At 38.0% G+C, this 26449-nt stretch overlaps 1 protein-coding gene across 5 annotated transcripts in view; it reads left to right on the top strand.

The window, feature by feature from the left end:
- LOC109078827 (uveal autoantigen with coiled-coil domains and ankyrin repeats protein-like) overlaps positions 1-18701 on the top strand; it is a 53828-nt gene extending 35127 nt beyond the window's left edge. For 4 of the 5 annotated variants that reach the window (XM_042760185.1, XM_042760184.1, XM_042760187.1 and 1 more), the window contains 17 exons: positions 2490-2578; positions 3166-3230; positions 5396-5453; positions 5878-5948; positions 6152-6258; positions 6772-6953; positions 8007-8044; positions 8946-8999; positions 9224-9331; positions 9559-9591; positions 9783-9875; positions 9996-10026; positions 10216-10265; positions 11979-14657; positions 14751-14903; positions 16736-16801; positions 17044-18701. In XM_042760185.1, the coding sequence (XP_042616119.1) occupies positions 2490-2578; positions 3166-3230; positions 5396-5453; positions 5878-5948; positions 6152-6258; positions 6772-6953; positions 8007-8044; positions 8946-8999; positions 9224-9331; positions 9559-9591; positions 9783-9875; positions 9996-10026; positions 10216-10265; positions 11979-14657; positions 14751-14903; positions 16736-16801; positions 17044-17115 (3949 nt within the window). In that variant the 3' untranslated portion in view covers positions 17116-18701. The remainder of the gene's footprint in view (positions 1-2489; positions 2579-3165; positions 3231-5395; positions 5454-5877; positions 5949-6151; positions 6259-6771; positions 6954-8006; positions 8045-8945; positions 9000-9223; positions 9332-9558; positions 9592-9782; positions 9876-9995; positions 10027-10215; positions 10266-11978; positions 14658-14750; positions 14904-16735; positions 16802-17043) is intronic. The other variant, XR_006160443.1, reaches the window with a different exon arrangement.
- The last annotated feature ends 7748 nt before the right edge of the window (positions 18702-26449 follow it).

Genomic DNA, 26449 nt, shown 5'->3' with positions numbered 1-26449 from the left:
GGAAAAGTATTTTTGAGGTCTGAGATGAATTATTGAACCCCATTATTCGATATCACTGATTGATGTTCCACATTATTACACTGCCACACAGTAGACTTTAACACTGGTGGATCAACTGTGTCTTTTTCCGTTTTTGAAAGCCTAGTTGGCCTCCCGTCAGTCCCTGATGTTTTACTGCCTCAACAAGGGTCTTTGTAGGGCATAGACACATTTCAGCTTGATTTAACCACAGCTTTGTTTCATTCCCTCATTTAAAGCCATACGGTTCCCCTTTGGGTATTTTGTCATAGTGTGAGATTCCTCTTGGCCTCTTGGTAGGAGAAGAGCTTGACTTGTAATAAGGTGCTAGAATTTCTCAGGACTAAATCAAGAGCATCGGTCGCCGTCACAGTCGCCGGGTCGGCGTTATAGTGTAACAGAGCTCAATTAATAAACACCAGCCTGTTATATGAAATGTGCTTGTGGACATCAGTGCACCATAATGGCTGCCAGATGACCTGAACATGGGGATATGAAGCCTTTTTTTGCATAGTCGAGTGGAATACACAGGTCAAATGTTGACTTGAGATTTGAGGAAATCCTCAGTTCATATATAGCAGGACCCCACATGCAGACTGCATCTCCAGCCTGTTATTTCCCGCACTGTTCAGAATAGCTCACAGGGAGGGCAGACCACAGGGCTTGTAGGGTGTAATCCAGTATTTCTGGTGGGTAAATTGCTAACCTGCATTAGCACAGCATTTTTGCCTTGTGGGCAGATGGAAATGAGCTAATTCTTTCAATAACAGTATGGAATGAAATACACCTACTCAATTGAGCTTGCTAATAGCTGGTTAGCTCACAGGAAACATAGACTAAGCCTTCCTGCTGTGGCAGTAACCTTTTGTTTCTGTAACACACCCAGTTTTGAAAATAGATTTGTACACGGTTTGCAATTAACACTTGGCAGTTCTAACACAAACCAGTTCTTCTTTAATTTAGGAGTACCATACTACAGTCTCAAAACTCAGACTTTATAGAATTATTTGGTATTATTGTATTATTATTATTATCATTTTAAATTTGCTTGACTTGTAAGAAATATTTATCATTAGTAAAATTTCTTCGTTAGTTCACCATTGACATATTTGACTGAAAGTTAGTTTTAGACCCTGAATACACAAAGACAAAAAGATGCTTTTGAACTTCTAAAGATATTTCTAAGTTACTTAATATTTTGCTACTATAAGAGGCTTTTAAGTAAGAATGAGTCTTGCGTTGAGTAAAGTATTGAAATTCCTAATGCATTCCACACTTAGCAGATATTCAGATACATTGAAATGGCTTTTGCTGAACTGCAGAGACTCTGGTGAGTGTGACAGACTAGTACAGCATGCATAAGTCTTGTTTTGAAATCAAACTGGCCCCCCGTCCCACCTCTATAGCACCTCTAAAAATACATAATGCATCTTGAAGCCACAGATATGTGAGTCAGCCAAGGAGTTGGAGCCAAGCTAGAATGACATGTCTGGGTCTTCATGACCATCTGAGCTCTTCAGTCTCATATAATGAGGGATACTTACCATTATAAGTCACCTTCTTTCCATATACCTAATAAAATGTTATTGCATTGAGTCATTTTTAGTTATGAAATCATATTTGGAGGAATCTGCAAAAGCAATGAGATGTGGCTCCCATTTTGCTTCCCTGGAAATTGTTTTAATTTAAATTTAGATTAAATTTGACCATCATTGGTAGTTTATAGTAATGGAACAATGTTGTTTTGATGGCTAAAATGACTATAATGTAACTAATGTTGTATGAATTTTCATATAAATAAAGTTTCAGAAAGTGATACACTAGAGATTGTGATGAATCGCCATGTTGCTGAAACAGTATTGATAACACATAAGATATATTCTCTGTCCTGATTCTAACAATAATAAATTGCCACCCAACCATCACTCCATGGGTGGTTGTTTGGGACAGTGAGTGGAGTTATCAACAGTTTCACACGTCAAGCTTCAGGTCAAAGGCCTGTCTACATGTTAGGCTTCTCACCATCAACACGGTCTAAAATAACACTTCCCAATCACAGGTGAAAATCTGCACATCTGGTTTTACAACATGTCTCAGAGGACATTCTAACCTCTTTAAAAATGAGTTCAAAGTGCTGATTTCTATCAATTCTGCATCTTGCATATAAAGTAAGAAGTGAATGTGAATTCATTAAATATCGACATTATCTTGGCCATCGTTTTGATAATGGAAGTGTGTTTATATGAGATGTATGAATAAAAAGTATGCTTATGTAATGTAAAGTGAGGAGTTTTGCTTGCGGATGCATCTGAGAGAAAGAGTTGAGTTTCTCTTAATGGTAGTCCTTTCCTCCTCTAGAATACTGATGATGGTGGTAGGAGCAGGTATCAATTTTCAGCATGCACTTGCCACAACTTTAACCCTTTCACCTGTTTGTATTCCTTTCTCTCTCTCTCTCTCTTTCTCTTCAGGTTCCATCTTGCTGCCACCAGAGGACATCTCGACTGCCTGAATCTCATTCTTAATCATGGTGTGGATATCACAGCCACGGATGCCACAGGTGAGGATTTTGCTTTAGATGGGTGAGTCTTAATACCAGGGAACACACATAATGATAAAATATATCCCTTAAATGTAATTTTGTGTACAGTAAAACTGACTGTCCAGTTTCCTTAAAGGAATAGTGTATGCCCTCCACCCCCAACCCCAAAAATTCATAAATTACCCTCCATCATGTTGTTCCAATTTCCAAACCAATAATCTCCAAATTGAATAATGGAATTGTCTCAGGATTCATTAAAAATATCTTAATTTGTGAAGTTTGGAATGGTGCAAGGGTGAACAATTGATGACAGAATTTTTATTTTTGGGTGAACTAATCTAGGAGGAAATATCTCTGTGAATGTAAATGATATAGCCACACATTCTTTACCAGAGAGAGAGGTTTTTCTGGCAAACCTTTGTAGACATAAGCCATAAAGGTGTCACTATCAACTGGTATGTACAGAAGAACTGTTTTATGTGAAATGGGAATAAATGTGTAAATAAACTGTTGATATATTGGTCTCTGCAGACTGGTTAAGATTGGTTAATCTAAAACACTTTTGTTATCTAATGGCTCCTTTTGATTTGTTTTTGTTCCTGTAGGAAAAAATGCCTTACACCTGGCAGCCAGAAATGCCCAGTCACTGTGTGTGCAGAAACTACTCCAGGTAAAGCCGCTTTTCACAATCAAACAGTTGTAAGGAAAGGATAGAAACTTTTTTTTTTTTTCAGTGTATTTTTGTGCTCTTTTCTTTTAAAGCTAGACAATTTCTGCTCTGTTGTATCCTCTTTTTGATGTAAAGGAAAAGTATTGAATCATATTTGTGAAGTGTAGATGTGAGGTTTTTTCTGAGGTCTGTGTTGATATGAACTTCAGAAAGGAATATTTACCGCCTCCATTGTAGGGTTATGCCAATACAATCTTGTATCAGTTTGTCCAGGTATTCTTATTGTATTGTCAATACTTCACAATTTTTATAATTATATTTATATGAATTATGACTTGAATCATTCCCTGAAGTTAAGCACTTTCTAGACAGCATTTTACAGTGCGGTAAAAGCTAAATTTTACAAAGCTCAATCATGAGATGCAGTACTGAAAAAAGTAGAGCAAACAACTGAAGAGAGACACTCGGAATCTCTGATTTGATCTCTCTCTCGATCTCTTCTCTTCTCTTGTTTGATATGATTATCAAACCAGTTATATTGTTATATAACAATGTGTTGAATCATGATGTACAATTTAGGGTCAGTAAGATTTTGAATGTTTTTGAAGTCTCTTACTGTATGTTCACCAAGTGTATTTATTTGATCAAAAGTACACTAAAATATAGTACTACTTTTAAAATATTATTATTATTATTTTTTTTATGTAATTATTCACAGTGATGGCAAAGATTTGGTGCTTAAGAAACATTTCTTACCACAGCTGAAGGTAGTGCTGCTTAATATTTTTCTGCGGGAACTGTAATGCATTTTTTTTTTCCAGGATTCTTGAATAGAAAATACTAAATAACAATTTATTTATAAGGATTCAAGAAATCATATTTTTATTCTTTAAGAAATACTGTTTCAATTAAGTATTGCACAGTATGTTTTCTGATTTGAGTTCTGCGTCATAGGGTGATACCCAGTTCTCCTTCATTGTCATCTGTGTGTTCAAGCAAGGGCCCCAAAATTTTTATTTTTTTATTTTTTTGTAAACCTTTATTGCTGTTGGTAAGCTCACTCCAGCCTGCAGGCTCATAAACAAAGTGTAACTAACAAAGCGAAGACCTGAACTCAATTGCATAATACTGAACCTGACGTCCTGATTATGAGAAAATGATGGTGTTTGAAGGCAAATCGAGCAGAGCTTGTTTACAGATGCGCTGCTTTAATTTCAATCAGTTAATCCACAAACACATTTTGCAAGAGGGTAAAACTCTGTCTCGGTGTCGTTGTGAGTGATTGTGCTCGAGATAATTAAGATGGGAAATGATTCCTATCACTTGTGACAAAGACACAGCGTCTTTGTCACAGTAACTTGTGTTAATTACTTTGTTCCGCAGGGAGCAAATTATGACTAATTATGTATAAATGAGTTTTAACGTTTGTCTAATGCTTGCGTTTGAAATCACTGACAGCTCGTATAAAGCGTAATCCACCATAATGCTCTGCCAGTGTCATGACTCTCTCCTGCTTATGCAAACAACATTGACTCGATGGATGAGAGTATTTTCACGGGTGTGTGCAGTGTTGACAGGCTGCCCGTACTGTAACCTGCAGTCAATATTTCTATGCCATCATGTGCAATCTGAAACTGGCTCTTAGAGCCCATCAGATAGAGTTACCCAGGACACAGTTAGCCAGCAGGACCATGTGACCTTGCTACTGGTTTTGGAGGCTGTTGCTAGAGCATAAAAGGTTTTTATAGTGACTGAAGTCAGAGGATTTGTTTTGTAAGAGGTAGCAAAAAAGAAGCTGAGAAAGTATCGGGCTTGAGGAAGTAGGACAGAGAGTGGAATATGGAGAGAGTAAAAGAGATTTTAGAAATGAGGGCACAGGGGGTGGTGGGACTGAAGACCACTGAGGCCAGTATCTTAGCAACACTCCTTTGCTTGACCTGGTTTCACTTCTCAGGTTCAGAGTCATTTCAAAGATTCAAACTAGAGTCTCACACACACGTCACTCTGATCCGTTCTTGGTTTTTGTGTTCATCTGTTAAAGAGCAGTCAGTCTTCATGGATGTTTTTAAAAGTTTAAACTCATCCCCTGACCTTTTAAAGCTTAATGGCCATGAAGTGTTTCTGAATGGCGTGACTGTGAGTGTGACGAGTGTTTTGTGTTTCAGCACAATTGCCCAGTGGGAAATGTGGACCTGCAGGGAAGAACAGCCTTGCATGATGCTGGTAAGTAGAAAGCTTTGCACATTTTCAGTTTTTGTTGGAAATGAACCCTTCAGTCCTCTCTCTTCCACCTAGCTTAGGGCTTTCCTGCTCCCTCCATTTTCTTTGCTCTTTCATTCTTTCTTTTTACTTCCTCCTACAACAAGTGGTGAAGCAGAGATGGAAGGGGATGGGGATGAAAGATGAATGCTTGAATGTGATTCTTTGAGGCAGCAGCAGTTGTAATCAATGATATGTAGTTCATGGGCTTATTTTCCTTCCCTCAGATGGCTTTTATGTAAGATTTAAAGCTCTTGCTCTTGTTCAGTGCCCAGTGGAGGTTTTGCATTTATTTATTTATTGAGTGTGATGTCAGATGAGTCTACTGAATCTAATTCGCATGCTTAGGGGAAATGTTAAGGAATATTATTATTGTTTGTCTTTTCAGTTATGGCTGGCTGCGCCTCCAGTGTGAAGCTGCTCTGTGACAGCGGGGCATTAGTTAATGCCAGCGACTTTGTGAGTTGTTTTGTGGGATGTTTAATATCCTGATAACTACTTAATGTTGTCTCATTCCTTTCACCTGGACAAATGTTCTGTATTTTCATTCCCCCTCAAATGTACTTTATCTTTACATTTTCTCTCAGATTAGATTTTTTTTTTAATTGTCTTTTCTGTTTGAGTTGATGCAAATGTGCGCTTTTACATTTGTGTGCTTATAGGATGGTCGGACCCCATTGGTTCTTGCCACTCAAATGTGTCATCCACACATCTGTCAGCTGCTGTTAGAACGAGGAAGTGACATCACACTCAGAGACAAACAGAATAAGTAAATATCACATTCATATTTTTCAGTAATTGATTTTCATTGGCTCAATTCTTGTTTTTCTTGCCCGCCCTGTTTTTATTAATCTGTTGAATTTTCTTTTATTGAATCTCTTTAGAATTTATTGTAAGAGCTGGCACTGCCCTTTTTAACTTGAATGTGCAAGGCTTCCTGTGTCAGATGCTTCCAGTTATTTTAGCTGCTTGAAAATGCAAATTGGTATTTGTTAGCTTAATATTTAAATTCATCATCATAATCATAAACACAATGGTTTGTAGCGCAAGCAGTTAAACACTGCACTATTATTCTTTTAGTTACTAATGAATCTGAAATCTCACAATTTCACTTACAATGGGTTACTTTCATGTTGAAAAATAAGGTGAATAGAGGGATATAAAAATGTATTAGAATTGTTCTTGTCCTAATAGTTCACAGGTGCATTTTTAAATGTAATATTTTGATGCCACTGTCAGTCATATTGAAGTGATGTGTTTGTGTACTACTTTGTTCACTCAGAACAGCATTGATTCTGGGCTGCGAGTATGCTTGTAAGGATGCTGTGGACGTTTTGTTGAAACATGGCGCTGATGTCACTGCTGTGGATAGTTCTGGCCATGACAGTTATCACTATGCACGGCTCAGCAAGAACCAGGAGCTTGTCTCTCTTGTCAAGAGTTACCTGGACAGTGCCACAAAAGGTTTTGTTGCTTCCTGTTTCTCTCTCTCATATGTATATAGCTTTAGAGCAATAGAGCAGTGCTTTAAATCCTAAATTGAAAGGAACTAAAATGTTCCTAAAAATCGCATTGGCACAACAATGTATAAAATTATTAACATAAACTCATTTGGAAAATTTCGTAATGCATGAACAACAATGACAATGTGATTCAGTGGCCCAAAACATAGAACAAACACTGGACCAAATGACTTCTAAATGTGTCCAGAGATCATTAAGTTTGATTGGATGCACAGTTTTATGGTTGGTTGCTTGTTATTATTTGCATTAGTTATTGTTTGTCACATAAGAGCTGTTAGAAGTCTGCAGTCTAATATACTGGACAGTCAGTGATGTAAAGGAGAAAGAAAGCACAAGAGGTCAGATTAAAGAGAGGAATCTTAATTTTTAAATTGAAAACAAAAAAGGGAGGGCAAAATCAAGCAGCATATAATGTAGTCCTTCATTGCAGTTTCACAGTCCAAGCTTTTAGTCAATGTGGCCCGAGCAAGCAATTGAAATAGCCATAACGACAACAAACAAGCAGAGCGAAAAGAAGTGATTTGCCAAGCCTTTTCTGGCCATATTATTATTAACAGTAGACCACTATTATCATTGGAACAAGATATTCCTTTATCACCTCATTAATTCCATTGTTCCATTCCACTGTCCTTTGCATTTAAGTGTTTTTTTTTTCTTTCTTCATTTAAGTATGTTTCACATATTGCAACTTTTCACAGAAAGGCTGATGAAAGTTTCTGCCATTCTTGGTGTAAATCAGTTGAATGCAAAGTTTTTAATCCTTTTCCCCCCCTGCAGTTCACATTACTTTTTTGCATCACTTTTGGTGTGAAATAGACCTTTATCAGGTTCTAAGGTTATAAAGATCAAAGCCTATGCAAACACTTCCTAAGAAGATTGTAGAGCAGTGTGTTTTCAAGCTTCATGCTTCAGAGTGAAAAAGAAGCGCTACTTATACATACTAGAAAAAAAAAATCTCTATCCTCCTGCTGTATGTTTTTTTTTATATTCACAGCAAAAGAGGCTGCCAAGATGGAACAGAAAAAGAGACAGGTAAACAGCATTTTCACCTTCATTTCATTCTGAGCATCTCCATGGAGATGCGATTTTAAAGAAACATAATATAAAGATTATAATCAATAACAACAGGTTAGAACTTGTCCCCCTTACTGATTAACTTTTGTCATTGTCTGAGTTTTATTATTTATCCAGAATGCACTGATATATTTTCTTTGGACATAGTGCACAGAGAAAGGCTGCCTTCATTCTCATTGTAATTTCACTGGAGCCATCTATAGCAAGAGTCTGCGTCTAGAGTCTGCAATACAAATGGGATTCATGATTGATGTGCAGAGAGCGCAATTTAGTTTTTCTTATTTCAGCACTTATACATATATCATATTGAATGGAGAACAAATTACTTCAGACTAATATAATTCCTTATTACATACCATGTCTCTGTGTCTAATCTAATCTGATCGTACCTGCAGAAGTGACTGCAGTGCTGTAGAAACTTTAATGCACTACTGCCATCCAGTGTTTATTGAAAGACAAAATAATTTTTTCTCTGAAATAATTATCTCCAGCATGTTTTGTAATTTAACCACTTTTTATCCTGAAGTTCACTTATGTTAGTCATAATTTTAAGGTCAATATGTAATTTTCAGGGACCATTATTATCAGGGACCACTCATTTCTAACATGTGGATTTGTCAGAAGTGTATGTGGAGCAGCAGTTTCTGCTCCACAGCCAGGAACAGAATAGTTTAGCATTTGAATAATAGTATTCTCTAGTGTATATGAATAATACAGTATTTTTTTGTTGTAAGTAGCATTTTTTTGGACCCACTTTACCGTTTATCATGTTACAAATGGCCCTGCAATTAGATTAGAAAGACACCCTGATTATTTTTGTGTGGTTTGTCATTTTTATATATTTTATTTTCTGTGTCAGTTGCAATCTGCGGAGATGGTCTCTGAAACCACTAACCGTGAAAAGATCATACAGGTGAGGGCCATTCAACTCCATGACTGTTGCCTGTAAATTATTTTATTATTAGACCTGGACTTATTCTGTTCCATTTACATGTTCTCTTACACATTCTGTAGCTGAATTTGTATTAATTATAAGGATTGTAAAACATTCATCATAAACATTTTTGCATTGCAAACTGTAGATAAATACAAATGAGTGTACAATTAATGACTGTTTGTAGCGTTTGTGTTTTCTAGGACCTAGAGAAAAAGAATGAGAGCCAACAGGAGACACTAAAGAAGATCCATCAGGATCAGAGAACGCTGCTTGATAAAGTTAACATGCTTCAGCACCAACTCAGCCAGGTGTTTCTTTGTTGTTGTTTTTTTATAATTGGTCAATTTATTTGCAAGCCTGCACCTTACATGTTGGTTTCAGCATTACAGTAAATAGTAAAAGAAGCCAAACTACTTCTAGATGGTAGTCTCATATGTATTTATTTGTGCAGGCAGTGTTTATATTTTAATAGTTCTAAAGATATCTTGTTTAATACATGTTCTCTGTCACTCTTTCTGTTCTTTCCTTCTTTCAGAAAAATTCAGCAGTAGAGGACATTCACAAGGAGGTAATTTGTGTGTTGTCCTGGGAAATGCCGCCTTCTGTCCTAGTGACCATTGTCTGCTCTCATTTTAATTTCTTTATTATTTTCTTCCCATTTCTGTCATAGTAGTGATGGAAGGTTATTAGTTTGCTTTTATTAAGGCTGGGTGTTATTTGCTGTTAAATATGCATCTGTATCCGTGTTTTCTACACCAGAGAGAACAGCTGAAGCTTTTACTTTCTGCCAAAGAGAAGGAGGAAGGAGCCAGGGCCGTAGAGACTGTGAGAGTCCAGCAGCGGAGCCATTTGGTCAGTAAAAATCTTTGCAACATGCGCTTCAAAGACTGCTGCTCATTAACTCCAGATCGAGCAGCTCGTGATCAAAGTTTGATGAGATGATGAATAAATCTGCATGTTTTTATTTTACAGGGAGATTACCCTGGCCAGTCTGTGATCAAAGGTGATTTTGTCTTTAAAATCTGGATCTTTATGCTAATTAAGTATGACCCTTGATATTAAAGACCTCAATATAAACAGTGTACTGATGATGAAAAAATGTTGAGTGTAGGGTTGTCAGAAAAGTCATTTTTCTGTAAGTGAAGGTTGGTTTGTGTGTGTTTTCATTTTGGGTTCTTTTTTTTTTCTGTAGGAAAAGACAATGTATTAGTGCGACAGTCACACAGCTTGGATTCTGCTCAGGTGACTTTCAATTTCTTTAAAATCATCTTAACATAAATGCCATGAATTTCTGCTAAGGCCAAAAAGCTGATTACATTTTATGTATAATTTACATGATGTAAAGCAACTTCAACACATGCCAGTTGGGACGAACTTGAAGTTAAAGGTCTTTAAGGAAACAGTTGTGGAATGACTACAGAAGTATGAGAGGATTGATTTCTGAGGAATTTTACTGTTGTACGGTTACTAACAGATTTTTATTCATAAAATTTTGCATTGAATACAAGTCTATCATTAAAGTATGGCATGCTCTTTGTTACCACAATAAAACACAACTAAACATTTATGTTAACATGAACTTGCTGTGCCCAAAAATGGCTGTCAGTGGGTTATATGGTCTAAATGGTTAAAATGTCTAAATCTGTATTTATTAAACACGGTCTATGAGTGTGTGTGTGTGTGTGTGTATATGTATGTATATGGTTATTATAGCATATTAAGATGGGTAACACTTGATTTTCTGCCTGTATTATGTGTAACATGGATATTGTAAAGTAATTAGTAATAACAATAGAATTAATCACTATAAATTAACAGCCTGTGGCATTCAGCTCCATAAAATGTGTATACAAAAAGTAAATGTAGTTTATTATTATTACTCTATCCCCCGGTTTCACAGACAAGGCTTGAGCCTAATGCCAGACTAAAATCTAAGTCTGAACTGTTTCAACTGAAAGAAACTTGCTCTGACTGACATTAAAATATATCAGTTCCTTTATTTTGTCTCAAAATGCACACCAGTAATGACTTTTTTTTCTAAGGCATGTTTATAAAAATTACTTATGTCCTAATTGAACTATGGTCTAATCCTGGTTTAGTCTAAGCCCTGTCTGTGAAACCAGGCCTGTATGTACTTGTGTAAATACACAGGAGCCAGTCAGTTCAGTGTACATAAACAGAGACCTGTTTTCCTTACGGAGTTCAACAATAGCATCAAACTTCCAAGTACAGATGCTTAAATTTAAAATCAAGAATTGATTCTAAAGGATTGCTGAGCATGCACAAGCTTAACATATAGTTATTTCTCCCAAGGTTTGGTATTATATATATATTTTTTTTCCTTCTGATATTTAGTAATGCATTGGGTAGACTGTCTGCGTCAGCTGTGTTAAGCTTAGGAGAGGCAGTGGGAGTCTGAATTTGAAAGTTGCTCTCTCTCGTTTCATTTCAGAACCTCCATAGCCTGCAGTGTCAGAAGGGTTTATGATTTATTAGCGCTATTCTCTGAAGGGATGTACTATGCCTGGGATCAGCTTTTGGGCAGATGTGGTGGATGCAATTTTGTTGTCACATTAGCACTAGAGACGACTTTACTCTCACCTATGTTAGAGGTCACTGCACACATTAAAAGATGAAAAAATGCACCTACTAAAGTAGGATCAGATGTCTGACTTTGGATGTGACCTAGATAAAATTTTCTTCAAAAGTTTTAATTCCTTGTGTGACCCCATATTAGAAAAATGTATGAGAACCATTTTATCTTAATTTTCTATTTTATGGCTGGCTGCTGATAGTTTTATTTATTTAACCAATTTCTTGCTCTAATAGAAAAAATAAACTTTTCCAGTCTTTTCCACTGTGGCATTGTAACTATCCATTAAAAACACTCAGACAGGATACTGTCAGAATGTTTTGTGTGATTAATAATGAATGCCAACTTGTGTTTGAATTCAGATCTTACAGCCTACAGGACCATCTCGATCTGTGGCTCGACCTTTGGAGCTGTCTCGGCCAGTGGCTGGGGATCCTGAGACACTTCGTCAAGAGCTTGAATGTGTCCGCAGACAGCAGGAGACTGCACAAGAGGAGGTGGGCCGCCTCCAAAAGGCTCTAGCATGCAAGTCTCAGGAATGTGAGGAGCTGACCAGGAAGTGTGAGACCATCAAATGTGAGTCGGATCAGCAGATACATGAGCTGGAGGAAGCCATGGGAGATGTGCAGAAGCGAATGATAGACTCTGAGGCAAAGGTGAAACAGCTTCAGGCTCATGTGGTTGCGGTAAAGGAGCATCTCAATAACCAAGTTGTTGATGACCTCAAAGCACAGCTGAATGAGGTGAAGGCAAAGTATGAGGGTGCTTCTGCTGAGGTTGGGCGGGTCAGGAATCATTTAAAGCAGAGTGAGAAAGCTTTGGAGGAGTATAAGAAAGGTGAAGGTCTTCTGGCTGTGGAGGTTGAGAGTCTCACTGCAGAGCTGAGTGCAATGCGAGAAGACCATAAAAACATGGAGGAGACTCTCTTAAACATGGAGGGTCAAGTGAAGACTGCAGAGGGCAGGTTGACATCAATGGTCAAAGGAGAGAAGTTTGACAACATGAAGAACCTCCTTACCAATGCTGTGGATGAGAAGGAGCTACAGTTGGCTGAGTTAAGGGAGGATTATGACCGTGTGCTGGAGGAAGTGGCAGAGCTCCACCGCGTGATGGACGACCGACAGTCCGTCCCCCTGCAAGAGCACGAGCGAGTCCGGGCTGCTCTGGAGGAGCAAACCTCAACCCTGAAGAAGAAACTTGCTGATGTCACTGCAAAGTGTCAGTCATTAATTTGTGAAGTGGAGGAAGGTGAGGATGAGAGAGAACAGCTCAGAGTGGAGCTGCAGGAACTCAGCAACAATCTGAAGACCAAGTTTGTGACCTCAGAAAACCATGAGGAGGTGAAGAGGTCTATGGGACTCGCTGTGGAGGAGTTGACTGTTAGGTTAGCAGAAGAGACTGAGAAGAGAAAACAGGCTGAAGAGCAGCTACAGAGGCTGCAGGAAGAGAAGACCTCTCTTTGTGAGAACATTGCCAACCTGAGGAGCATGTACATCCCCTGTGAACGTTATGAGAGTGAGGTGGCTACACTCACAGAACGCAACACAGAACTGGAAGGAGATCTTAATAGCCTTCAGGATCAATACCACGAGAAAGTCAGTGAACTTGAGAGTTTGGCAGCTGAAAAAGCATCACTGAAGCAGAGCTTTGACATTGAGTTTGTCACAAAGAATGAGAATGAGAGAGTGCAGACTGAGTTAAATGAAGCTTTGGAGAAAGCAAAGATTGAAATCGCAAAGTTGGAGGATGATTGTAGAGTTCGGGAAGAGGAGTTACAGATGGTGAAAGAAGGAAATGCTATGTTGAATGAGGAGTTTGAGAAAGTGCAGGCCAAGTTAGAAAATGACTGTATCAGCCTTGTGGAACATGAGATATTAAAAAATACAATGAGCAAAGCTTTATCAGAAGCAGAGGGAAGAGCTCAAGATGCCTACTCCAAGTACCAGTGTGCTCAGGAGACCGCATCAAAGCTCCACAAGGAAATCGAAGCACAGAAGAAAGAGTTGGATACTATTATGGAGGCATTGCAGTTGAAGTTTGTTCCATTGACTGCTATGGAGGAAAAAGAGATGCATTTCAACACTGCTCTGAAGGACTTGGCAGAAAAACTTGCCGAAATGCAGGAGATGTACAATGACGAAAAGACCAAAGGGGAATGCCAAAGACAAGAGAACGAAAAATTGAAGGATGAGATGGCATCTCTACAGCAGAAACTTCAGACGGGGCTTGTGTCCAGTGAGAAGTACAAAGAAGTGGAGGATCGCTGCAAGGGCCAGGTGGAGGAGCTGAGTCTGAAGTTGGTGGAGCTGGAGCAGCAATATAAAGAGGTTACAATCCAGCGGGCCGAACTAGAAGAGAAAAATGCATTGTGCAACTCTGAGATCCAGAGTCTCCAAAAGAAACTGAATTGTGAGTATATCCATCTGGAGCAGTTCGAGGCCATGCAGAGCTCTCTGAGTGGCAGCCTGCAGGAGGCGCAAAAGGAGTGCATGTGCTTACGAGAAGCTCATAGACTGGAAGTCCAGCGTGTTCATGAACTAGAGAAACAGCTTCAGAGTCAGAGCTTCGATGAGGCCCAGTATAGCCAGGTTAAAGCGGCTCTGGAACGTGAGGTCAATGAGCTTCGCATGGCGCTGCGGGAGGAGGAAGAAACCAATGCGCAGAGGGCTGAGGATGTAGCCACTCTGCAGACTGAGCTTCTCAGAGCCACACATGCTCTGGATGATCTCAACAGCCATGAAGAGCAGGTGACCCAGCTCAGAGCAGAAAAGCACAAGCTGGAGGAGGAGGTGCGTGAACTTGGCAATCGGCTATCAGGACTGGATGAGCAATATGAGGATCTGTACAGGGAAACAACACATGCTAGGGAAGGTGAGAAGAGGGCGAGAGCGGAAACCGAGGCCTTGCAGGTGAAGAGTGCCTCCATTGAGAAGGAGATCAGAGATCTAAAAGAGAGATATGAGGAATCAATGAGCACCATTGGAGACCTGCAGAAGAGGATTCAGGCTTCCTCTGAGCAGACTGAGCGTAAAGACAAAAGGGTGAGACTGTAATATACTTATTGGTTATGTGGAAGAGCTTTCTCGATAAGTGCTTGATATTTTGTCAGATTATAAGCAAGGTGTTCATTTCAGATCACAGAACTGTTGGCAGATGTTGAAAGGCTGAAACAGGCTCTGAATGGCTTATCCCAGCTGGCTTATGCTGGCAACGCGCCCAACAAGAGACAGACTCAACACATTGACACACTCCAAGCCCAGGTCAAGAGCCTCCAGCAGCAGCTGGCTGTGAGTAGCTCTGTGCACATGCACATACCAGTGGATTTGTTTGTAATTCCTCACAAATTTGACATTCCGTCACTTTGGGCTAAATAATACACTCACCTACTGACTGACTTGAGCTCATGATGGATTCTAGGATGGATTCTAGGTTGAAGGAACTGGTAATGATAGAATGGCCTCAGGAAACACTTTCCGTATTTCTTTCAATATTATTAACAAGTCTTCCAAGATTTGGTGTTATTCTGTGTTAAATGGTCTTCTTTACTTAAAGGATCACTCCACTATTTTTGAAAATAGGCTAATTTTCCAACTCCCCTAGAATTATACAGTAAATTTTTACCATTTTTGAATCCATTCAGCTGATCTCCAGGTCTGGCGGTAGCACTTTTAGCTTAGCTTAGCATAGATCATTGAATCAGATTAGACCGTTAGCATCTCGCTCAAAAATGAGCAAAGAGTTTTGATATTTTCCCTATTTAAAACTTTACTCTTCTGTAGACTCCTCTGTACCCATGGTACGGCAGCAAAGTTCCTTGATTATTACGCCGGAATGAGAGTATAGTACCTAACCATATGGACCTAGAAAATCGCAACTTAATTTTCCGTTGGTCTTAGTACATGATGTAACTACAGAAGAGTCAAGTTTTAAATAGAAAATATTGAAAGTTTTTGTTCATTTTTGAGCGAGATGCTAACGGTCTAATCAGATCCAATAATCTATGCTAAACTAAGCAAAAAGTGCTACCGCCAGACCCGGAGATTGGCTGAATGGATTTGAAAACGTTAAAACTCAACTGTTTAAATCTAGGGGAGTTGGAAAATTAGCATATTTTAAAAAATAGTGGAGTGTTCCTTTAAGTGTTGTAGTATATGTATAATTTTACATGTTACAGTTTTATTTAAATACATTTTATAATTAAAAAAATATGCACTACCATTCAAAAGTTTGGGGTCTGTAAGATTTTATTTTTTTTTTTAAATGTTTTTGAAAATAAATTAGTGAAATAGTATTACAATTGAAAATGTTTTCTATTTTAATATTTTTGAAAATGTAATTTATTCTTGTGATGGCAAAGCTGAATTTTCAGCAGCCGTTACTCCAGTCTTTAGTATCGCATGAATCTAATATGCTGATTTGGTGCTCAAGAAATAGTTCTTCTTCTTCTTCTTCTTCTTCAAATACTAACTCTTATAAAACATATTCAAATTCTTCTTCTTCTTCTTCTTCTTCTTCTTCTTCTTCTTCTTCTTATTATTATTATTATCAATGTTGAAAGCATTTGTTCTGCTTGATATTTTTGTGGAATCTGTTAACCCCCCCCCCCCCCCCCCAGAATTCTTTGAATGGAAATTTTAATATAATGACAATTGATATCTTTTATAACAGATGTCTTTACTGTTATTTTTTATCAGTTTAATGTGTCTTGAAGTAATTTCTCTCTCTCTCTCTCACTCCCTCAAAAAAAAAAAAAAAATAAACTCTTACAGACCTCAAACTTACACAGGTTTGAATCTACCCTGCATCATATCCCTACTTTCTAGTATCATTTGGCTTTCCTATAAAACAAAAATCCAAACAGCCTCTAAACAAATGTAAGCTATTTGTAACATTATAAACAAAGTTATGGAGGAATTAATGTAAATGTAATAGATATGTAGCTTTAGAGGAGAACCCTATGCTTCCCACCCATCCTAGGGTATGTTTGTCTGTAATGCTGTGTTTTGCTGAGGTTGCATTGTGTTTATAAAGTCACTGACCATATAACCTTGCAAGACCTTATTATGAAACTTGTAAAACACTGCCTGATAGGTCTTGTCCTTTTTTATCATCTAAACAGGATGCTGAGAGGCAACATAGAGAAGTGGTTTCAATTTATCGAACTCATCTGCTCAGTGCAGCACAGGTAATTGTCTGTGAATGTGAGTTGAGTGTGTAGAAGGTTTCTTTTTGTTGTTGCAGTAGCACTTCCATCTATTTTGCTCTCATGTCAATGTTATTGAAAACTCTTAGGTATTTTATAGTGTATGGTTTTCTATGTACCATAATAGTATACGGGTCATAGCCTGTCGTTGCATAGATTTGTCTGGAAGCAATTCTAAAGATTAATTTATCCCAAATAAATACCGCTCACTTATTGTCTTTCAGGGTCACATGGATGAAGATGTCCAAGCTGCCTTATTGCAGATCATTCGAATGAGACAAGGTTTTGTGTGTTGAACTCAGCACACTGAGACTACACTGACTCCAATTCATCATTCACACAGTAACTAACCTCCCATTCAGCTCAGTGCAGTTTGATACTGCTCTGGAGCACTTCGGTCGGAAAGTCACATTTTGCAACATTTGATATGCCCTGATTAGGTTGAGTGATGTAAGCAATAACAATGTGGATCTGTAATATAGATTTGCTTAGTGACAGTACTAAATATAGCACTAGGGATAGTTAAACCCATCCAAAAACATAAATCATAAACATGAGTACCCCTTATTTCATGTTGAAATAACTACAGTTTAAAGAAGACCATTCCCTCCCTCCACTCTTATAGTCTTGATCTGAGCTACATCTACAGTGTATTAATGAGAGATGCATCCCTTTAGAGATATTTTAATGTTCTGTTCTCAGTCCACCATTATTGTAATCTCTGCAATGGTTACAGTAAGTTAGAGGTTAGAGAAAGCAGATCTTTCAGCACTAGGGGAGATGCTTCCATGCATTAGTGGAGTGGTGGGCACAGAGGCAAATCCTGGGCCCGATTAAGTTTTATGAAATGCCAGTGGCATAGTTGTTGAATATCCTGCAATACAGAAAGTAATAATATTATAAGTTAATACACATACAGTATACAGTAAGAGCGTAAATGCACAGCACTGTTACCACAGTAAAAATCATTTGGACATACTTGTTTTGAAGGGTCCCAGAATTATGGTCCAAAGTCATGACAAAAGATCAGAGCACACCACTGCAGCTTCATCTTAAACTTATCTTGTGCAGTTTTGCCCATATCCATAAACTGAATCATTTGTTCCCAATGTGCGTGATGTATTTGAGTCAGTGGGTGTCTATTGGGTTGGGTGAGTTAGGATGGAGTAGTTCTTTTACTGAAGTGTTTATGTAAAATTGCTTTGTTTCTGCAGTGACAGCAACAGACTACTTTTTATGAATGATTGTATGAGCAAAGCATTTAACAATGAAGACTTTCATAACACACTATCCCTCATGGTCCTTTATCCTGACTGATATCGCCATCTAGTGGTGTGACTTGGCTGGCCAAGTTTGATGTGTGGTTTTGTGTAAGAGAATGTGAGGCATTTTGGAATTCTCCCTTTTGATGCTTCCCAAATCTGATATATCACCTTTTACATGGATTTGTACTACTTTTGATTATTGAACACCATGTTTGTGGTAAATATTTCAAAATTCAGCAGGACTGGAATGGAAAGGCACAATAATCGGTTCAGGTTTCCGAACATGACGGTAGACTTACATACTTTATATTTTGTGACTCTGTTTTTTTTTTTTTTTTTTTTTTTCCTTCATCTAAACTGTCATATGATCCTCTGGCTTTTTAGTATCTATTTTTAAAACACTACCATAGTGCCATTTGGTTTGATTGGTATTAACTGAGGCTATTGGTTTTCTCTGCCGGGATGACTAATTGTAACGGTTTCATTATTTATTAGTATTACTTTCTAACTGTGCTCTTACGATTATCAGTTAGTCTGTGTTTTTCCTTGGACATTTTCTCTCCTTTTTTGTGATATTTTGAGTCTAACATCAATAAAAGTGCCTATTTTAGACTAAACTGGCTCTGTGCAAATGAAAAAGATTAATCCCAGCAGTCTCAGAGTGTCATGAAGCGAACCTTGCCTTTGGCAGGCCTTTCCAGCCCCCCTCACTCTCCTTGAAGTGAACACACATGTTATTACTTTAAATCCAATGAAATCTAGATTGAGGGCTTTTTTTTTTTTCCTCATGTGGTTTGCATTGATTTGTACCTTAGTGTTTAACTTGCCTTTAAAACAAAATGAGATTTACAAATACAAAGAAAAGACCATATTTTTCTTCCCATAAAGGTCATAGTTTTTATTCTTATTACTATTTTAAGGTTCGAGTAAAAACTGTAATCCTTCAACAGAATCAGTGTTGTTTTTCTATCTTAGTTTCTACAATATGCTTCAGTAAGTCGCTGGTCTTTTTGTCATCTCATCTGTCATCTTATGTAGTCTCAGTCACTTTTTAACCACTACATTTCCTTTAAAGATGCTAAAGGTGATTTTCCAAAGCTCTAAACTCATCCCACACCTAATTAATTTTAGATTTTATATATATATATATGATTGCTTAAATGACAGCTCTCAGTTTTCCTCTGACTCCCTCTCTCCCCCTATTCTCTTGCAGTCTTGTTTTTATGAGTCTGTTATTTGTGGCCTGCCCTGCATAAGCTGTTCTCAGCAATTATGGCAAATACAATTCAATCTGTTTGGAGCTTTCCCTTTAATCTCATTTCCAGGACCATAAGCAGAACCAGACATCCTCCCACCACTCCCCTCTCTTTGCCTTTTTCTCTACCATTAATCATGTCCATAAGGATCACAGTGTAACCCTGTCGTTTAGCTGGCCCCCTGGTAGGTGGGCAGACTTGGGAGGGGGGGATCAACCCTGATCATGTTGCTTTAATGTGGTTAGTTACTCAGTCGGTAGTCTTTGTGTCGTGATTCACGCTCACTTTGACCACATAGCCCTCCACGTGTCACGCAGATAATTTGCTCCCTTTTTAATCTGTGCTGCTGTGTCTGTTTTGATTTTGTGTGCATTTGAAGTTTTCTTGCCTTCCTTTTTAACAGTTTAATAACTAATGCAGGTGTGCAAAACAACCCATTCTCATCTGTTTCATCCTCTTATCATCAGGTCTCCCATACATTGTTCTTGCTGGGCTTTTAGCGTTAATACCTTTTAAAAGAATGCCACGGAAAACCGTATCTTTTCTTATTAGCCACCCTTGATCAGTCACGTCTGCTCACCCCTTCAGTGTTTTTGCAGAGGTCCATGCACTTTGTTGCCTCAATAAAGTTCATTTATAGGATAACAGGACTCTGGAGGACACATGGGGCTGATTTGGACTGGATGGATTCGACATGTCTCCTGCCTAGCTCCTCTCTGATCCTTGCCATGTGATCCATGCCTCCCTGACCTCATCATCCATCATATAACACCTGGGATGAGGGGAAAATGGTTGAAAACATAAAAGAGACTCTTTTATTTTGTAGGATTTATTGGCTGGCCACAGGAGAGTCCTACCACCACCGCTGGGCCGAAGCTCCATCCGTCCATGCATGGGTTTTTATGCACAAGGAAAGACCATAGCAGTGGATTCTGTACTTTGAGTGTTTTACCTCCATAAAAGTGTTTGAGTGGGTCGGCACATGGGCAGAGGGTTGATTAGATCACACAGGTACAAAAATTTGATACTGTTCAGCTTGTTTTTAAACAGACTTGCAACCCACGTGGTAAATGTGCAGGAGGGGATGTTGTACTCCAAAGCTGAAATTTTAAACTGCACATTTAAACGGTTACATCTGAGCTCATTGTTGTTCTTTTTCCCTCATTAGCTCTTGGTTAACCACTAATGCCTTATGTATCAACTCATTATTACTTTTTCCCCCTTTTCCGGTCAGGGCTCAACAAGAAACATGTGGTTGTCCTCTCTTCCAAGCTCGAGTTCTTAATAATCCCCAGGCTTCGATGGAAAATCGACTGCATTTCACATGTCTGCTAAGAGCTGACACATGGGGCTGTGTCCATGGTTTAACAGAATAAGCCTGTGGAATTGATGGCTGGCTGCTTGGAAGTAGTGCTGCAACTAATGTCCTTTCTTGATTTTATAAATCGTTTGGTTTTCTTGCTCTGCGGTGCAGGACTGTGGTTCTTTAAGTGCTTGTTAAGAGGTAAATTGAGGGGAAAGGTGAGGAGAGCATTATGTTTTCCATTTTTTGCCATCTTTGTTATGCCATCGTTTTTGTTAAGGACCTCAACTGGTCGACGGTCTGACGTCACTGGAGAAAAGACTTTTTTTTTTATTCAGGTGGACCTTAACCAATAAATGGCAGATAATAAAATGTTTAATATATGGTTTAATTGTATAAAATAGTAAGAAACACACACAAACAAACAAAACAAAATTCAGTGAATCACAACATTATCATGTATAGGATAAAAATGAATATTCATTTTGAGATTGGTTAAGGATGACATTTTACATAGATTTTACAACAATAGACAGGGCAATAACTTTCTCAAAGGAAAACATGTAGCTTATTTACTTCTAAAGGATGCATATTTTTGAGAGTATAAATATGAAAATGGTGTAAATGAGGATGCACAATTAAATATGTATTATCTAAGGTGATTTCTTATTAGCTGTAACATTTGTTATCAAGGTTGACATTTTTTTTTTCTGCAATTATTTTTGTGATAACCATGATTTTTTTTTCTTCTCAGGATTCTTTGATGAACAAAGGTCAAAAGAACAGAATTAATTCAAAATAAAAAAAAAAATCTTTGTAATGTACAGTAGTTTTTACTGTCACTTTTGATCAATATAATGTGTCCTAACTAAATAAAACTATGAATTTCTAAATATATATATATATGTATGTATTTTAAAAACTCTCACTGACACCAAACTTTGGAACGGTATACCTAACACAGACAGAATATCTACTGATACATTTGAAAAAAAATCTCTATATCGTGTGATAACCAATATGGTCCTGATATAGTGTACAGTATACAGTAGTCAACATTTGAAGTGGATCAAAACCTTTCATAAAAGTTGTCCTTTTGCACCCAGCTCTCAGTGTTAACTTAATTTCATACCTCCGGCAGGAGGCCAGCAGCGGGCTGAAGGTGTGGCTCTAGAGGTGTTTGAAATGTTTCATGTTCTTGAAGAGTTTCCTGCTAGCAGAACATAAGGTATTAGTTTATTCATTACTCATTAGGCTCACAGTCAAAAGTGCTTTAGGCAAATTCAGGGTTGTGACTGTCGATCATTAGCGTTGAAAATGTGCATTTGTCAGACAAAGCCGCAGTCACACAATCCAATTAATACATGAAAGCCCCCGTCTCCTAGGAAGGAATTCACAATACATAAACAGGCTGTAAAGTGGAAAATTACATCTGCATTTGTTTCTTTCCTTGAAATTCAGCCACATTTGGTAAACTTTAACAAACCCTTGTTGAACACTTTGAAAGAAAAAAGGAAAGCTCAATGAATACCATGTGTTTTGAGAGCTACACAGGGGTTTATTGTAGTGTTGAGTTAAAAGCACAATCTTGCAGTCATCTTTGTAAAGTGAGAGTTTGGTCGATTTTTACAAATAAGAACATTCTAATCACTTGGAATTATGTGATTTTTACCTTTAAATGTCATACTTAAAAAAAAAAAAACTTTTCATCACTCTTACCTGCTTTTATATACCAGCGGTTTAACAGAAATTAATTACCTAAAACGTCTTTAATTTAAGGCCAGGCTCTTTTGATGTTGCCATGAGTGTGTAAGTATAACATGCCTTTAGCTTGCTGTCCTGGATGCTAATGAAATTGCTTTTTGCCTCTTCTTATAAGGCAAGGTATTGGATTAATGGCTTTAAATGTCCTCTCTAATCTTGCCCCTTTCATCTGTAGCTTTTGTAGGGTTGTGTTGCTGTGATTTGCTTGCATCGTCTGCCTTTGATTGCACCTTAATGATTGCAGCTTGCCCTGGATCGTAATGCAGATCCTCCTGAATAACTCTTTCCGGATGCTTGAAGGTGTTAGATGGTAGGATCCTGTGGGGAACAGTGGCTGCTGCGTCCAGCCTTTCATGCCTCTGGCTTTCACAGAGCCAGTTTCTGCCTTTCACACCTGCTTTCTAAAACAGAAGGAAATATTTATGAGTCATCTGCACAACAAACGACTGAATCCTGAGTATCACGGCCCACAGAGAGAGTCAGCAGTCTGACAAATCATGTACGGTGTATTGGATGAGTGCACTGAATGGTCCGATCAGATGTGCTGATGATAAATTAAGATCATGACTTCACAAATTCAAGTCATTTCTCTGTTGTCTGAAAAAAATGGTTAGATGTGTACCTTCAGGGATGTTACAGCTTGTCACTGTAAAAGTATCTTTAAAGGGACACCATTATACCTGATCTACCCCTAAAAGGTGCATATTAGGACTATACTTTGAGTATAGTAAAATTTTCCCTTAAGGTACTATTATTCTACACAGTACAAAGATGTCTATAGGTACAATCTGAGTGTGATGTCTTCACATTGATGTTTTTGCAGGGCCTTCAAAAACTAATAGCCATTTGTTTATGTAGAAATTGTATATATTCTCTTACATGCGTAGTGGTCTAGTTCTGTTCCAGTAATTTGTTTGAAAAAAAAAAAAAAAAATCTAATTTTTGAATGAAGATATTGTGCCTAATGGACTCCATCATGTTAAGTGAGTATAACAGCACAGGCCCCATTGTGCCCGCGCTCCAATTCTGTCATTTGCCCTTAATTACTATGCCAGCAGAGTCCATTAAATATTCTCCAGCTAATGCCTCATTAGCTTCTGCAGGCTAAATGGTCAAGAGATGCATATTTTAGTAAGCACTGTCCTCTCTGAATCACTGCCTGAGGTCATAACAATGAATCTGGGCTCAGAATGATTTCCCAGTTCTCTCATATGTGATTTTTAAGACTCTCCCTTGAGGAGTTACTGCCTTTATAGTGAGACAGAAGTGTGGTGTAGCTCCACTCCCATCCTCCAGAGGGCAGACCTACATTATGTTTTAAGTCTTTGGCATTGATTCATGATAGAGCAGACTTATAACTGATGCTCTCAGAAGGCAAGGCCAGGAAGTGACATATATTCACTGTGTGCTGGTGAACATTGCTGTATCACATGTCAGTCTCTCTCTTTATAACTTACCCCCCTTTTTGGCTTAATCATACTAATGATTTTCAGTTAAAGACTAACAAAATTATTTATTTATAATGTTTGGATTCATCAAGGTTCCTGTTGATCCAGCTATTGCATCCTTGTCCAATGAAACAAGCTCATCCAGAGACTATAAAACTGTAGTTGGCTTTTATTTAAAGAGTATCTTGGAAATATTTGGATATAAATCTCTCTGTCCTAGCAGATGCACAGCCTGAGCTCAGGCTTCCTCTGCAGTGAATATGTTGGCACTGTATCTCTGTTTACACAGGTGAAATGGTCTATCATCAAATATTTGTGTGATTTAATACTTGATTTTCATTGGCTGAGGGGTTGGCAGGTGAAATACTGAATTTGCTGGTGTGTCATGTCTAGTCATTCCCATTCTAGATGGGCAATAGAATGCCAACTCGCATCATAATGCCTCTGTGAATATTTACCCAGGCTCACCTGCTGCCACATCTGCCGAAATGATTGTAAAGAGTCTTTAGAGATGTGAGGTGGGGATGGACGCATCTGAGCATACAGTGCTGCTGTATTCCCCCCCCCCCCCTTTCCTGAACCTGGCCAAAAAATTATTATATGACAACAGCATATATTTAGACTTGTCTGCCAATCCCAAAGTATTCACTTTGCCTGCACAGATTCCCAATCAACCAGACTGCACTGAAACTAGATGCCGCATGCAGAGAAATGTGTTTGTGTTCAAAGGAGTAATTGAGCTGTTTTATAAGCAGTTGGATGTCAAAACCCAGTTATGTCTGCACGGAAAAAGAGAGCAATGCAGATGCGTTTGAGAGTATATAAAACCGCACATGTATATAAGAACTCACTGCTTATCAGTCTCTGACATTTGCATAAGTGTTTTATTCCTATTTTCATCCAAGTCATGTTAGGAGAATTCATTATTAAATTCTTTCCACTACACCAATCGCATCACAAGAGATAGATAAATGCAAACGTTTCAGATGCTGTGTAGAGACCAGAGAGACTCTGCTTCTGAATTTGTGGCTTTTGATGCGCACTTTCTGTGGTTTTGGATGCAGTTCTGACAGGTATTGTCCCCGAGGCGAAGGATTACCTGAGGCCTCCTCACAAAACAGACAAAAACCAGTTATCGGAGGACTTGTAAGCCCCTTTATTTGAGAGTACAACATGAATTATTCTAGCCTTGCAGATGTTCTGAGATCAAAATCTGCATGAATTTATGCCATTGGCAGTGAGTCTCACTGCTTATTAGATTTCATGATGCATTCTGGAGCAGCCGCAATCCTGGGGCTTTTACAGGGGTCATAAATCTGGGTCTGTCATCATCTCAACCACTTTGGTAGAGATTATTTCACTCCGCTAATAAAGCAACTCCCACTCGACATTACAAATGCCTGCAGGTTAACAACCTTGGCAGCTGTGCGATCTCGGCGCTTGCTCGCACTTCAGAGGCTTTGCGAGCTGGGAACGAAATAGAAGCCCAAATATAATGGAGACCCTAATGGATCCCAGGTGGTTGTTAGATCCCGACCCCACCTGATATTTTCCTTCTCAGAGGGGAAGAACCTGGGTCAACCTGTCTCAAGTGTTTGGTATTTCATTGTTCGTTTAGTCTCTCTTTGATGTTGCTGCATACCAAAACTTACAGTTCTGCTTTGTTCAGGAATAGACCAATTTCTATTTTTAGTAAAATGTCATAGCTCACATTCTTCAACATGATGGAATAGTTCAATAGCTGCATTTAATGTTATTCTCTCCTGGGGGTGCACAGTTGAAAATTTGCGTTTCCAGTGGAAATGGTCTCAGCATGGTCACAATGGTGCCATTAGTGGAGTTCATAGAATTAACTTGATTAACTCAATAGAGTTAACTTAATGGAGCCAATCAATTAAAACTAATCTTATTGAGTATTCTTGTTAATAGGTGCTAACCTTATTAAACGTTCTTCAACCCCTTTCTTATTCATGTTAGAATGCTTTGTTTAGCTTTTAAGGTAGGCTATCCTTCCTGACCGGACTTCTGTGCTATAGTTTTTGTATTATTTTAAAAAGAATCATAGAATTAATGAATTATAATGTACTGCTATCTGCATTCTGTACACAGGCTACAGTTTTGTTTTTTGTAGTATGTGAAACAGTATTTATATTGACACGACCACATTGATGCTGCAAAAAAACGCTGAATGCAATTTTGGCCAATAAAAAAAATCTAGAATTTTAAAAGTGTGATAAATTTTGATTATAGTCCATCTATAGATCCATCTTGGGGAGGTCAGTTTTATCTAAATATGATTCTATTTGTTCTGCCTCTGAGCATATGTCTATATCTAAATAAAGGTTTTTATAAAAAGCAGCGAAGGTCTCCGAAATTTCTGTAGGCTTATATAAAAAAAGGGTTATCAGCAGAGTTGTTGTAATGTAATGTTGTATTAAGTTTTATATATATATATATATATATATATATATATATATATATATATATATATATATATATATATATATATATACATATATACATATATACATATATTGCACAATGTTGAAACCATTTTTTTCTCTACTGAGAGGCTAACAAATGGTTAGCTCTAT

The sequence above is a fragment of the Cyprinus carpio genome, chromosome A7 (assembly GCF_018340385.1).
Source record: "Cyprinus carpio isolate SPL01 chromosome A7, ASM1834038v1, whole genome shotgun sequence".
Classification (NCBI taxonomy): Eukaryota; Metazoa; Chordata; class Actinopteri; order Cypriniformes; family Cyprinidae; genus Cyprinus; species Cyprinus carpio.
This window is presented reverse-complemented; position numbering and strand designations above follow the sequence as displayed.